This window comes from Condylura cristata, unplaced genomic scaffold (genome assembly GCF_000260355.1).
Source record: "Condylura cristata isolate star-nosed mole 26May11 unplaced genomic scaffold, ConCri1.0 scaffold00001, whole genome shotgun sequence".
Lineage (NCBI taxonomy): Eukaryota > Metazoa > Chordata > Mammalia > Eulipotyphla > Talpidae > Condylura > Condylura cristata.
Window position 1 is genome coordinate 85,496,959 of NW_004567102.1, and position 14,804 is coordinate 85,511,762.

The 14,804-nt window shown below is 53.0% G+C and overlaps 1 protein-coding gene across 1 annotated transcript in view; it reads right to left on the reverse strand.

Annotated features, from left to right (window-relative positions):
• The window catches only part of TMEM242 (transmembrane protein 242), a 21,871-nt gene extending 7,739 nt beyond the window's left edge, over positions 1–14,132 (reverse strand). Inside the window, exons 1-3 of the mRNA XM_004673951.2 lie at positions 13,945–14,132; positions 13,312–13,412; positions 10,220–10,357 (exon numbers count right to left, since the gene is read on the reverse strand). Coding sequence (XP_004674008.1) covers positions 10,220–10,357; positions 13,312–13,412; positions 13,945–14,032 — 327 coding nt within the window. The 5' untranslated portion in view covers positions 14,033–14,132. The remainder of the gene's footprint in view (positions 1–10,219; positions 10,358–13,311; positions 13,413–13,944) is intronic.
• Positions 14,133–14,804: the final 672 nt, after the last annotated feature.

The following is a 14,804-nucleotide window of genomic DNA, read 5'->3' on the forward strand; positions in this document are numbered from 1 at the left end:
GCGCGGGGCAGGCTCCACGCACTTGCGCTCGCCGGCCGCGGTGCCCGCTGTCCGGCTCCTCCCAACGAGTGTCGGGCTGCGGCGGCGCAGGACTTCTGGGGCGTCTCGCCAGCGTGTGTCATGCATGCGGGGCGCCGCAGGGCCCGCAGTTACGTATGCTGATACGGGTGCCAAACACTGCTAGATGTAAGTCAGGGCCACGGTCAGGCCGGAGCGGCGCCTGGAAGAGTGAGGGGCCCCGGCTTTGTTTCCCAGAGGACTTCTGCTCCACCGCCCTGCCGCTACAGGAATGCGGCTCCCGTTTTGTGGGGCTCAGTTGGAGAAGCTCTACGTGGAGGACCCCACGGCCTGTCGCCGGTCACTGCTCTACCCCACGCGCGTGGGCGCGTCCTGTGGATGCGGGGCAGAGGGCTCGGAGGGGCCAGAGCAAGCTGGCAACAGCCCTGGTTGAAAATGCCTCCCAGCTGCGGCCGATGGAGCCTTCTGCTAAAATGAAGCTACAGCTAACACCGCCTTAAGATGGCACAACGCATGCCCTGGGCTGCTGATTAAAGCAGGAATATAAAGTATTCGCCAGGACGACAGCACCGTCCTATCTGATGTCTTATCCTGCACTGCATTTCTCTGGTCAGACTTAGGAATTTCAAATTTTGAAGGCGACATCAACTTGCACCGTGGGAAACACAAACCCAGCTAGCTACAGAAGTCCAGTACCAATGCCGCGCTTTCTGCCCACGTTACGTCTGACTGTATACAGCTTGCTCATAGCCTCCCTCTGTTCTAGGACAGCAAAATGCTCTGCACTAATGGGGCTCAGTACATGCAGCCCCCTCAGTCAGCAACAAAAGTTTTTCAGTTTCATAACGCCGATTTCTGTTAGAATGAGTCATTTTACATTCAGGACTTGAAAAGTTGTTCTTATTCTCCCTGCCACTGAAATGCTTGACAAGAAAGGAGCTATAATGAAAGGAACCTCATGAATGGGAACAGCATGGCAATTAGGGGAGCGCCTGCAATCCCGTGTCAGTGTGACCCGCAGCTGGCTAGCAGGGGCGAGGCACTGTCCAGGTGGCCCAGGGCCACGCGTCCACGACAGAAAGTGGTAAAGGCGCCACATGCATGGCATCGCTCCACACCGGGCAGATCTCTCAAGTGGAAAACGAAATTAGAAAAAAGATCATCTACTTAATGGTGGTCAACATTTCAGAGGGAGCCTTTGAAAACATCCACCTCCGACTGCTATCGTTTCTTCCGTCCCAGCCATTACCTGAAATGGGTGACCTGTGTCAGCTCCCACCTGATGCTGCTCCCATAATGAGTCCTCTGACCAGTGAAGTCATTTTTGAAGATAAGTGTCCTTCAAGATGACATTCAAGGACATAAAGACTCTTAGCTAGATGGCTTCTTGCTATAGTAATTTTCTTTCTAGAGTTTGGACCTCTTCAGAAATACAATCTCTGTGATAGCTACCTCTTCAGTTTCTCCCCTTAGCCACAACTAAATCAATTTTGAGGAAAAAAGAACACTCCAAAATAAAAATAACTCACACAAAGCAGCTTTTTATTTACAGTAAGGCTCAAGACACAAAGGAAAGGACAGTGACCTCGGGACAGATGTAGGCCACTGGGACGTGCCCAGTCAAATGGCCAGAGCGCGTCCTGGGGACTTTTGCCTCAGGCGGCTCTACTTTCCCTAATGCAAACCCTCTGATTATCTGTTAAAAATGCAGCATCATATTATTGCCGAGGGCAGGACTCTGCATAACACATCCTCACGGTTCAGATGCGCAGATGACCTGCAAGTCTCTGGGCCAAGGAGGTGACAGCTAAGCTATTCATTCCCCCCGCTGGGCTCTCCCCACCCGCTCCCCCTTTTCTAGACAGGAGTCCAGTCCAAATGTTCCATCTTCTCCTAAATTTTCTATAACCCCGAAGAACTGATTTCTTAAAATCCTATGTCACCAACATCTTTCGTATCTCTCTCCATGACGGGTTTATAACACACAATTAAATACTTATGAATTTCTGACACCCAACGAATCACCTTTTATTTAGTTCTGTCCACTAGAACAGAGTTTGTTGGTACATGAACAGGGATTCAGTAAATGTTTGTGGTATAAAAGAATAAGCACACCGCTGGAGAACTGAGTTAAGCAGGGCGAAAGGGCCCCAAAAATGAAATAAAGACAGGGCTGGAAAATCCACATGGTGTTAGGAGTTCTGAATGAGGGAAATGTGAAATACACAGGTGCCCACTTGGGGGTTTCTAAGCCAGGGTGATGCATACATTTCAGATAAAGCTAAAGCTATAGATGGAACACACCACAAGATGTCTACAGTCCTAGGAACACAGTTAGACAAATATGCAAAAGCAGAAAATATTTTTATCCTTTAGAGTTAAAATGTTTTGTTCTTTGGAAAACTTCAAAAAATAGTGCAAGAAACACTTCATTTGATAGGAAAAAAAGCAGTGTTAATAAATACTTTCCATTGCTCTGTCTGAAATAGACTACAAACTCAGCAGCATGCACACAGAGCACTATGTTAAAGGCACCAGTATTTCAAGAAATCCATGTGATGTGAAAATCCTAAAATGCAAATTGTAGTTTTATTTATTTTTTAAAAAGATTTATTTATATATACAGAACTGGGGTATAGGCCAGAGGTATAGGGGTGGTGAGAGGATTGACCAGAGACAGAGCGGGGAGCAGAACAGGCCAAATGATGAAGTACACTGCTGAGGGGAGCAGTGGGCAGATCAGGAGAGGTCTGCCGCGCCCTGTGGGTCACTCCCTGGCTGGGGATCAAACTCTCACTGAAGGTGGTGCACCAAGCCTCACAGTGCCGCACTGTAACTCTGCACCACAAGGGAGGGCCCTAAATTGTACTTTTAAAACAAACTAGTGAGTTGCGATTTTACTGCCCATAAATGCTAACACCCAGGTAACGTTGCCATCCTACGTGAGTGTCCTTATAAATTCCAGCACCTCCAAATGTTTTCCTTTGTCGGAATACTGGGGTGCCAGGAGAAGATGAGCAGAGCTAAGGGTCTTTAACAGAAGGCAGGCAGATGTCAACCAAACAGCAACACTGGCATCACTCACATTGTCATAGTCAGCTGCTGTGACAGTAATCAGCAAGTGTTTCTATTAAATGGCTGGAATCTCATTTTTGTTCTGTAAAGTGCCATCTGACATTTACATGCAATGTGGGAGAGATACTTGTCTTAAGCATTATAAAGGGGTAAAAGGGAAATATTTAAGCATGGCACACACTACATAGGCCAAAGCGATGAGAACTTATCTACTCGTATTTCACCACCCTCATCAGATGTAAGAACTGAGAAAGCTTCACCATGGTCACAGGCTCCATAGGCGCTGTTTTATCATCAATGCCAAACGGCATCCTCTGTGCAAGTAACAGGAATAACAGGTCATCTCCAGAAGCAAAGCTTTGGTCCTCTAAAAAGATATGAAGAATGTTTGTGTATGGACACGCAATTAGCTACATTTTACTTGATATAAAAAGTTACCTTTATAAATTCACAACACCCAAAATGGAATAAATACCTCCGTGCAGGAAAGCCTAAACAGCAATTTGCCTGAAACTCTGCGGGCACAGAGCCAGCAGCTGGGGCAGCAGGAAGCGGAGGGGCGTCGCAGGTGGGGGTGAGGAGTGCAAGGAGGGCAGGCTGGAAGGGGCAGCCTTTCAGCACAGTCCGACTCAGAGTGGGGCAAAAGGCTGGGGGTCACAGCACCCCCAGTCGGCACCACTGACATCCTGCCAGACCACCCCTGCAGTTCCGCAGCACCTGGCGACTGTCCACTAGAAGCCACTAGCCCCTGCAGCGAGGGTAACCATGGTCCAGACACCCCAAATAGCCTCCTGGTGGGGGGGAGGGTGGGGATCAATGGATTAAAGAATAAGCGTGTCAGACCACACAGCGGCTCGGAAACCATTTCCAGAAACTTGGACTTCATTCTCAAGGGAAGGGGAAGCCCCTGCACTGGCAGCCGCCGTGGGACCAGCTTTCACCCAGCAGGTGAGGCTGCCGCCTCTGTCCTGTGAGGCGCTGTTGCAGGTGCTGAAGGAAGGCGCCCATGAATGATAGTGGAGGTCTGACTCAATTTCCACCCCTTTGGTGATGACAGACGAAACAAGGACGTGGCCGAGGTAATTTTACTGTGCAGCACGTGCCTCCGAGAAAGGCAAACAGGATGTCGTGTGGGAGAAGGCAGCAGTGGGGGTGAAGAGGCTGCTTTATTTTAGGCAGCACGGTCTGGGTGCCTCTGAGGAGGTGAAATAAACGTGGCAGGAAGCCGGCTGGCAGCAGCGTGAGCACGGGCAGCCTGGGGACCTGGCGGACGACGGGCCCTGAGCAGGCGTGGGGGACGGGGAGTCCCGCAAGGCCCCGGTGGCGGTCGAGGGGTTCAAAGCGGGACGTTGCGGCAGGTGGACACCCATCCTGTCAACGCCTGCGCTCGGAGCCACTGAAGATTTTAAATAGGACTGATGTGATCTGACTTATACTGAAAAAGCACCTCCAGCTGCCGTGTGGAGAAAAAGTTCCAGAGGTAAAGGAGAGGCTGGGAGAACAGATTGGAAAAGGCTTCCACAGGCAAAGCCGGCGCAGACCCGGGCTGGGTGAGGAGCGAACACGCAGGGCCGCTGGGGGCTTGACAGCAGGAAGGGGGGAAGGGAAGGGAGGGCGAGGGCGGCCGACAGCCGAGTCCCCGTCGGGACGTGCCTGGCCCCACACACGCGCACCGTGGCCGTGGGGCGCCGGCAGGCCGGGCGACACTGTGCGCGGCCACTGCCCGATGGCAACGGCTTTTTAGAGGCGCCGACTGAATGAGAGCACGCGGGACGGCGGCAGGGTGTGCAGGAAGCACTGGAAGCCCGATGCTGACGGGCCTGCGGGGGTGCCCAGCTGCGTCAGGTAACGGAGGGCGGCGCTGGGTCCTGGCCGGGAGGCCAGACACTGGGGCCTCGACGGCAGCAGTTTCAGGGATGCTGGAAGGGGCTGGCTGAGGGGGACAGTGAGCAAGAGGCGGCAGCATGTGTGGGCCACTCTGAGGAAAGCCTTCCGTGAAAGGAAGCGGTCGGGCTGGCCGCTGGGGGAGGACTGTGGAGAATGGTGGGGGCAGGGAGGCGAGGCCCCACACGAGCAGACCCGCGTCAGCCACGGGGTGACAGGCAGGGCTGTGGGAGCCGTGCACCACGGGGTGAGGAGGGCGTGGCCCACAAAGACGTGATGGCGGGGCAGTGGCGGGGTGGGCCCCACGGGGGAGGCAGTGGGCGGAGGAAGCACTGTGAAGGAGGGAGTCAGGGGGCGCATCCAGCTGGGGCAGGGCGGTGCTCTGACATCAGAGCAGCAGCCTCGGGGGGCGCTTAGACGTGGGTGAAGAAGTGTGGTGACGAAAGGAACCTGCTTTTCTCTATCTGGGCGGCACTCTCTCTCCACAGTGAGTGAGGGCAAGCTGGGGTGGGGGGAGTGCCGGTGCGGTGGGAACACGACACTGCAGTACAGACATCACCAGCCAGGTGAGCTGGAGGCGCACACCTGACAGCGGCCTGCAGGCGAGTGAGGCCGAGAGTGCATGGGAAAATGCAAGACTCAGGGCGGAGCACCGAGCAGAATTGTGTGGGAAATGCGGCCACCGCACTTGAGAAGTACAGGAGCGTGGGAAGCGCAAAGAGCCAAATTAGAACCGAGAAAAACTGCAAGAAGGATAAAGAACTCGAAAAGCCCAGAATCTGTTAGCACATGAGGCAAACAATAACTGATACATCTGAGTCATCAAGAAAAAGTGAGATTAAGTTCAGCACAATTTACATTGTGGGAAGATGTATAGCACATTTTTAAAAAAGATTGCTTCTCAGAACTGTTAGAAACGTTTCAGTCAGGAAACTCCAATTGGAGAGATCACTTTATTTGCGGATATTCTGGTAAATGAAAAGTATATAAATATATCAACATGCATATGCTTGCAGTGTTAGCGTTCACGGTACCTTCTGGAACAAAGCTTAGGGGGAAAGCTTACACTATCAGCTCTCCATCCGCATGTTTATTTAGAGATCTGCTCCTCTGAGCCCAATTTTCTATGCTCCGTTTAAGAAGTGAGAACTAAGCCAAAGACCCCGCGGAAGCAGGACTAGCTCCTCCTGCGCGAGAGGCCGGCCCCTTCCGAGGTGATTAAGGCTGATTTGTGTCAGATCTGGGGAAGCGAAAGCTTTCTGGCAGCACTGAGCTTTCCTGTAATTGTTGCAAAGTCCCACTTTATAAAACGCAGGGGCCCTATTTTACTTCTGAAAGGAAACTGGTGGGACTTTAAGGAGGTATCCTGGCACTAGGCCAGGGCAGCTGAACCCCCTCCCACTTACAGAAAAGCACACTGGCCCTTATCTTCCCCTTGAAGCTCATTTGCATCTCTGTCACCACCTCTCTCACATCTCCCCTCTAGGGGCCCAGAAGCCTCTCAGGTGAGAAGGGGCAGAGGGTGGCAGAGATGTTCTTGTCACCTCAGACTTGAGCGTCTCTGATGCACAGTGCCGCTTCCAATTAATTTAAAAATGATTCCAGGAAAATATTCCTCAGTGCGTAAGGTCTTTGAAGGCCCAGGAGCTTGACAGATGGAATTATCTTGGCCAGATCACTGACTCTGGGTCTGAGCGTGCTGGTGGTGCCCTCAGGAAGCCGGGGCGAGGCTGGGCCGGCTGCGAAGCACCAGTAAGAGTGAGACACTGACGCTTGCATCCTGGGGCAGAAGTGGGCGGAGAGCTTTAGAAGCACTGAGATTAGATTAGCCCAGCGAGCAGAGGAGGATGTTTCAGACATCCCCTGCAGACGGCTCAGAAACGGCTACCGGCTACCGTTCAACAATTTGCCAGGAAACTCAAGATTTGTTTTATCTTTGATCTAAAAGAATACAACACAAAGTCTACTTCCTTTTCAGAGACCTACCAAGTTAAACCCTTCCATGCTGTTCCATGGTTTCATCTGACACGGGGGTTGCAGCCTCCACTCTGCAACGCAGCTGTATCTGAGGCGAGGAAGTAACCAGGCGGGAACAGCTGCCCTTCACGTAAGACCCTCCGATGGCGCTGACACCCGCAAAAAGTCAAGATTTGACTCTAATTAGCAAAAGCCTTCAGGCTGGTCGCGGGGTAATTACGAAGCAGCCTAAATATTAATATTAAAAAGTGGGCCTCGCAGCAGCTACAAGAGCCAGAGAAAATAAATGTTATCGGCCACATCCCTGCCGCCCTGGAGCAGCCTCCTCGTAAAGGACCTTCCCTACGTGGGAACGGCAAATGGCGATTTTAAAAAACAAAAACGCTTTCTTTGTTTTGAAGAAAAAGAGACGTGGACTTTGAGAGAGCGGGACCAGTATCCACGCAGAGGAGCCACGAGGCCACTGCGGGCTGTCCCCACAAACACTTTTGCTGCAGCGGCCGTGGACGGGGGCCCGAGCTGGGCCCACCTCCCAGCTGGCGGGGCCAGAAGACCCCTGGCAGGAGAGCTGGGAAACCCGGAGGCACCGCTGGCGCCGCCTTGTGTGAGCTCTCCTGGGGGCAACCACAGCAAAATCCCCTTGGTGCCCTTTGACGCAACAATGGCATCTTTTGTCCTCAGGGCACAATTCTTGACCAGTGAAACGACGGAGGCCGTGGTCTGCAGAGTACCCGCGCCTGCAGCTAGATGATGAGAAGTGGCAGTCGGGCCTGCTGGGGAGGCTGATCTAGCCACAGGCGGGGCGAGACCACGTGGCCTGGGGGGCAGAGTCAAGCCAGTTTATGTGACACAGGCCCGCTGGCCTCTACGCAGTGACGACAGCTCCAGGGGTTTCTGACGGCTTCTATCTCTTTTCGTACTTTTCTGATTTTTAACAATTTTAACATGAAAACAGAGTCAGGGACATCTTCGTTAAAAAGAGATCACAAACATATTTTTCTTTGAAAATAAATGTCAATCTATGTAAATAAAGACACCTCATGGTGAAAAGAAACTAACCAACAAAACCCCCTTCATTTGTAAGTTCATTTTTGACTCCCTGGACAACTTAGAGTGCTTCATAATTGCTAGGATGCTGGCTCTACTCTTGGGCTTCGCCGCTGCAAATCCTCTGCAAGTCAAACTACAGCGGGTCTCACGAGCTTACGACACACCAGGCGCCAGACTGCCGCGTGCGGTCCTGACCGGCGCCCTCGCCACAGACAAGCGTCGCCACGACCCACAGGACGCCACACAACTTCTGTTATCAACTGCATCCTTTAGGCACCTGAAGTTTTTCCTTCTAAGGGGCGAATAAAAGACAAGATAGCCATAAACATGCTCAGCTTCTACCTAGGCACCCGTGTCTGCCGCATTTATACACTATAAATACTGAACCCGTCATTGTAGTAACAGGTCAAAGAGGACGAGGGAAGCAGCGGTGGGTGCCCCTCGGTCCCGATGGGCAGCCGAGCAGCACCGCCCCCGGCCCTCTCCTGCCCTGATCTCGCCCTGCACAGCTGCACAGAAGCCGCAAGGGTGAGTCAAGGCTCACCCTTCACCATTAAGTTACTGCAGTGAAGCCGGGGCTGCCTCACTCAGTCCGATGACAAAATACCACAAAGCAAAGTAGTGGAGAGAGCCACACAGAGACCAGGCGTGTCTGCTGGCCCTCGCAGATGAGCGGGGTGAGCGGGCAGGCGGCACCGGGACCGTGGGGAGCGAGGCTGCAGGAAGGCGAGGCCCTGCCCCAACCTGGATGCACTTACGGTCTTCAGTCCTCAATACAACTTGTACTTACATATGATGCATTATACATACTTTATGTGAAATGAAATTCCTTGATAATTGTGACTAAGTCAATTGTCATCCCCAAATGTCTCTAAAACGGGAGAGCTTGGCTTTAAGCACTGGCCCCAAGTTCCCTCTGAGGCCAGCAGATGTAGCTGTGAGTTAAGAGGGAAGGCAGCGGCTCTGGTCAGCCGCTAGGTGGCGCCTGTTTCTGTGAGCAGGTTTGTACTGGAAATTTCATGCAACACAAAGGAGCCACCAACAGCTACCTGCAGGGGATTAACTCTGATTTGCCTGGATTTATTAGGATGACCACTCAATTATTTATTGTGTGCACAGACCTGGGCATTTCTGCTCAGTCTTTTCTGACATCTCCCTAAGGATAAAGATGGTATTTCCCAAGAAAAGGCAGCAAATAGTGGTACGAGTTGGTTACTGGATGCAGAGCAATTCCCAGTTATGACTGAGCCCTCACGTGACCCCCAACACCTGGTCCCAAACACTTTCTAGCTTCTCAGGCCAATGTCTTGGAGATTCCCTCACCCTTCATATCCAATCCCTGACAAATCCGGTCACCTCCACTTTAAAGTATGTCCAACCCCCTGCTGCCGCCATATCTAAGCCACCACGAACCCTCCAGGAAAAGCCTGGCTGGAGAGCTTCCCACCAGAGTTTTGTAAGAAAAGCTGATCGTGGGCCCTCCCTGGTGGCGCAGCGGGTTAAAGCACTGCACTAAAGAAGCTTAAGCCACTTCCGCAAGAGTTCGATCCCCGCCTGCCCCAGAGATCCACATGGCGCGGCAGACCTCTCCTGACCCACCCACTGCTCCCCTCAGCCGTGGACTTCGTCCATCTGCCTGTTCTGCTCCCAGCTCTGTCCCTGGTGAATCCTCTCACCCTCCACATCTCTGGCCTGTATCCCAGTTCTGTATGAATAAATAAATAAATCTTTAAAAAAAAAAAAAAAAAAGAAAAGCTGATCGTTCCCAATGTACTGCTTTCTAGCTGGGGGTCATACACACACACCCCTTTAGAGTTTTCCCCAATAATGTGTAAACACATTAATCATTTAAATAATAATTTCAAAATGCTTTAAGTATTTTACAAGGATGATTATATATGTAATACATATGTGCATGATAAACAGCAGAGAAAGTTGTTCCCAATTAAATAATTTTATTGAACAAGGAGTTAAAAAGCCAATTTATAAAAAATGAACATTTACTATGAATTAGTGCTTAATTACATTTGAGCTTTCACCACCTTTATTTAAATTATATGATTTACCAGTAGTGACAAGTAGCCTAGTTATTAGTATAAATTCAGCCACATTCTCTGTCCTTACCACGTGATGGTGAAAATTTGAAAAGCAGGAAGATTTAGATTACAAAAAGTAGAACATTCCAGACATCAATTGCAGGGCTGTGGTTACTTACACTGTGAACTCCCAGAGCCTTCCAGACGGCAAAGCTGATCACACCAACCCCACACCAGGCGTACAGAGAGCCCCAGCCTAGGGCTCGCAGGGCCAGGGAAGACCCACTCTCCGGCAGGGCTGCAGTGGCCATGCTTCCCTGCAAGGAAGGCAGGAAGAAGGTTCAGGTAGAAATCATTGGCCAAGGAAGAAGTGTTTGATACAAGTGTCTGTGAGCCCCGTGACTTGGGGTGTCAGCGCGACCCAAGATCAGATACAGCTCTGTGCTTGCAGGCGCACCGCTACTAGTGAGTGTGTGCCTCGCGCCTGGGGTCACACCTTCCCTGACTGACAAATGCTCGAGTGCGCCAGGCACTGTGCTGGGGACTCAAGAGACAGGTAAACGGAGCAGCTTCCACCTGACCAACGATGTGATGGGGAAGGGAGCTGACGGGGAGGCCCAGGAGGCAGACACCCACATTGAGTTAGGACCCAAACAGGAAATGCAGTGGCATCCTCAGACCTGGCGCGGGGCCAGCGGGCCTGCTGCTGACTGCCTGGCGCGGGAAGGACGCTGGGCACAGAGGGCTTCCTAGGAGAGGCGAGTGGAATCTGAATGCGAGAAAAGACAGCGACACAGGGCAGAAACGCTGCTTGCTCACTTCTCTCTTCTGGCTAAGTGAGAAGTGCTGGCCCCTGCCCGCCTAGCAGGTAACTGCCCACCGGGCAGCCTGGAAATCAGAGCGAAACAAGTGTTCAAACCAAGCCAAGGTTCCCTGAGATCACAGCAAGGAGGCCAGAGGTCCCAAAAGCCCGACAAAAGGGGCGGGTAAGTGTGTATCACCACCCTGGAAAGGGATTTAGGGGGCGATGTCTGGGAAGATGAACCCCGTGGCCCATGAAGAAAAAAAGGGGGCGGGGGTGGACTTGCACACTAGGTATAAAAACTAAATGGAAATTTGTGTTGGGGTGCCTGGGTGTCTCAGCTTTGGCGCCCACTCTCGCAAGAAGGTTGTGTCAAGTCTCGCTTCTGGCCGCTCTGCCACTCTGTCTGTTCTTTGTGAGGACAGGTGAGGACAGGTATGTGTCTCACATGCAGGTCACTGTGAGAACTTTGAAATACGTACGAAACCGGCACAGACAAAGTCAGCTCATGGCAGCTACCGAGAAGCCGGCAGGTGAACAGCGACCCTCCGTCCACATTTCGAGGCACAGTGTTAAGGTAACAATTGGCATTTTCAATAATCAAACAACTTCCTGATGAGCATGTGAACCTCACTGGAGAACGAGAATGAAATGTACCCTTCACAAAGAAGTGTTCCCATCGAGGAAACATGAGGGGTGCGAGGAAGGGGAGCTATAGAGACAGTGGGAAGAACAGTCAGTCATCCAGATTTCTAATGTCTTCCAGGTTTATGATTTGGTGACTTAAAATGTTAGCTGGCAGCTTATTTTTGTTTAAAAATACAACCCCGAAATGGAAAAAAAAAAAACAAAGACACGCCTCCATCTGGTCAGATGCTCACTAGAGGACAGACAACCTACTCCTTGAGGTTAGGAGCGTATCATGAAAAACAAAAACAAACAGTAAAGTTCTCACAAGTATGAAGGGGATGAAGAAATGTTCTCAGGCTCGGTGACATCTCACAGACGGAGAGCTCCTTGTCCACCTGCACGCTGAATGACAGAGCCGCACACGCAGCCATCAGACTGCTCACTAGTGATGAACGATCCGCTCTGATCAGGGACCAAAGCCACATGTTTCCTTATTCCACTGTAAGTGGCCACCAGCCTTATTTTAAGTACGACTGCGGTCCTGCAGGGCACCAGTGTCTCCAAATACTGTATCACGCTGGTGACTGGATTCCTGCCCCCTCACTAAGTGGTAAACATGTTACTCGTGCGAATTTATGTAACCTCACTCTGAGACGGCCCCACTATTTCCCCCATTTTACTGATGAGCACAAGAATGCAGAGACTTGCTCAAGGACTCTGGCTGTAAAAGCTGAGCACATCAGCAGGGGTCTCTCAGGCTGGTTATGATCTTACTGCTTCAACAGGACATTCTCATGCATGCTGGCATTTCTGCATGCCAGGCGATGAAGGGTCTTGCCATGTATAATAACTCAACTTCCTGACTACGAGCACAGGACAGTGTGATCTGCCAGTGTGATACCTGCCTTGACCATGCCTTAAAAAGCGCATGTGGTCTGATGTTCAAGCCATAAAACAGAATGGAAAAGTCGCGTTTGTGCCTTTTGTGCTGAGGCAAAACCTGGACCTTTCAACGGTCCCTAAAATATCTGTGGCCCAAAGGTTAACATAGTAACTGGGGCTCAAACATTCCATGATGAAGCTTGACTACAAGCCAGGTTTTATCTGTGTCTGTCACAACAACTACTTGTACCCGAAATAGTGGAGGGGGGAAATGACACCCCTCCAGTGACGGAGGGCACGCCCTATGAGCCTGAAGTTTGCCAAGGGGTTCCAGATGCACTTTCAACGTGGCCTGTTGCCATTCCAGTATCCAGAATGCTGAGTGTGAGAATCAGATCATTAAAGATAAATAAAAACGGAATGGGGATTTGACAGGTTCCTGATCTTTCATAGAGCACTTTTTCCCCACAGTTTAAAATATTAAACTGTAGTTATATAGACACTGACTGGTGTGAATACTTAGTATCTGTTCCCACAGCGGAGCTCACTTCCTGAAGGGCAGATATATTCTACTCTTTTCTGGTATCTCTCGCCCCTAGCTACCAGTGCCTGACACAAGAGAGAGGGAGGTTAGCCTCGTTTGAAGTAATGGCTAAGTGAGCCGCAAGGGGTGGGCAGGGCAGGTAAACATGGAGACAATCTCCCATCAAGTGGGAAGACCAGGAAGCAGCGACCACGCAAAGTGCCCACTCCCTGTGCTGATGGAAAAGGGTTTTCTGCCACAAGCAGTTTAGATTTAGCCAAAATGTGTTACCATTCAACAGGGCAGGCGCCTTCGGGGTTTACTTCTTAAGTCGACATGAAAAGGCATCCACATTTTCTTCACTTTTCCTACGTGAAACAGCTGCCATTCCTTTGTAAACAACACAATGCTATGCACATACTTGAGTCACAAACCTTATTGAACCATTCAGGGCTTCTCTTTTTAGCCAGCGATAACGTTGTGCCAAATCCAGCTAGCATGCCCGCTGCAGCAACGGTACCAAGGAAAAGCCCACCTGCCAAGAGTGTGGGGGCAGAGCGTGGGTGGTGGGAGATTAAAGAGAAAGAAAGAAAAGCTTAAATTAAAAAGAGGGAACGCTTCAGATGCGATTCAAATTACACTTACAATCACGTCAGAAATTATTTTGAGCCGCTCTTGCCAAAGGCAAAGGCCTGCAGCAGCAGCGAAGCCCGCGGCCCTCAACACCGCGGCCCTCAACACCGCGGCCCGGGGCGGCCAGAGGCGCCCTCCCCAGGCGGCGACACCGGGAACCTACCCCTTCCCGGCCCCCCCGCAGAGGCTGACGTGTCTCCCGGATCGTGCAATTTAGAAAAGGGCGGGCACGCGGGCCCTGCGGCTTTGCAGGCGGGCGACACCCCACGGCCCGCGGGGGCCCCCCCGCAGGAGCACTGAGCGCGCGGGCCGCCGACCCGGGGCTGCGCTTGGGGGCACCTCGCGCCTCTCTCCAGGGCGGGCCCGGGGAGGGAGCTGAGCAGGGCCCCGGCCCGCGGCGCCCCCACAGATCGCCCCGGCTCACCACCCCGCACCTTTGACCAGGAAAAGGGGGTCTTCCGGGGACGCCGACGGCTCCAGCGCCGGAGCCGGCTCCGCAGCGCCAGCGCCCTCCGGCTCCATGCTTCCAGCCCGCAGCACTGCGTCCGGCGCCAAGTGGGCCCGGGTGGGAGCAGCCGCGAGGCACAGCACAAAGGTTCCGCTGCCGCCCGCGCGGTGCCACCCGATCGTCGGTCCGGGGAGCGCGCGGCGCTGGCCGCGGTCTCCTGCACGCAGCCGCGCAGGGAAGGGCGGTGGCCGCACCCGGGGCGAGGCCCTCGGAGACTGTCTCCCCCAGCGCACCCTCTTCAGCCCCGAAGGGGTGGGCGCTGCGCCCGAGTACCTGGTTCATCCGAAGCGATGCTCGGCCTGGACTGTAGGGGGCGCCGAGGGGCCGCAGATGGCGCCGCGGGCCCGCGAGCCCTGGGGCCGCGTCCGGACCCGCCTCGTCTGCCCGCGCCGCGCGGGCGCGGCCTCCCGGAGCCGAACGAGCCGACCTCGGTGCTTTCTCTGCACTCGTCTGGGAAATTTCTAAAGCCGCCACTCTGGCTCCACGCGACAGGCCTTGTCCCTGCGGGGGGCAGCCCTCTGCCGGCGGACTGGACAACAGTCGGGCCGCCAGGGCCCGGCCGGGAGCAGGGGAGCCCCGGGTGGCCGCGCCTGCTGGGGGCGCTGGCGCCCGCGCTCAGCCTGGTCTTCGCGGTCTGGGAGGCGGGTCCCAAACCGGGTGGGTCCTGTAAATGGCCACGGACGGAGGCTGGTGGACAGACGGAAGCTAGTGGACAGGAGGAGGCTGTGGACAGAGGGAGGCTGGTGGACAGGAGGAGGCTGGTGGACAGGAGGAGGGTGGTGGACA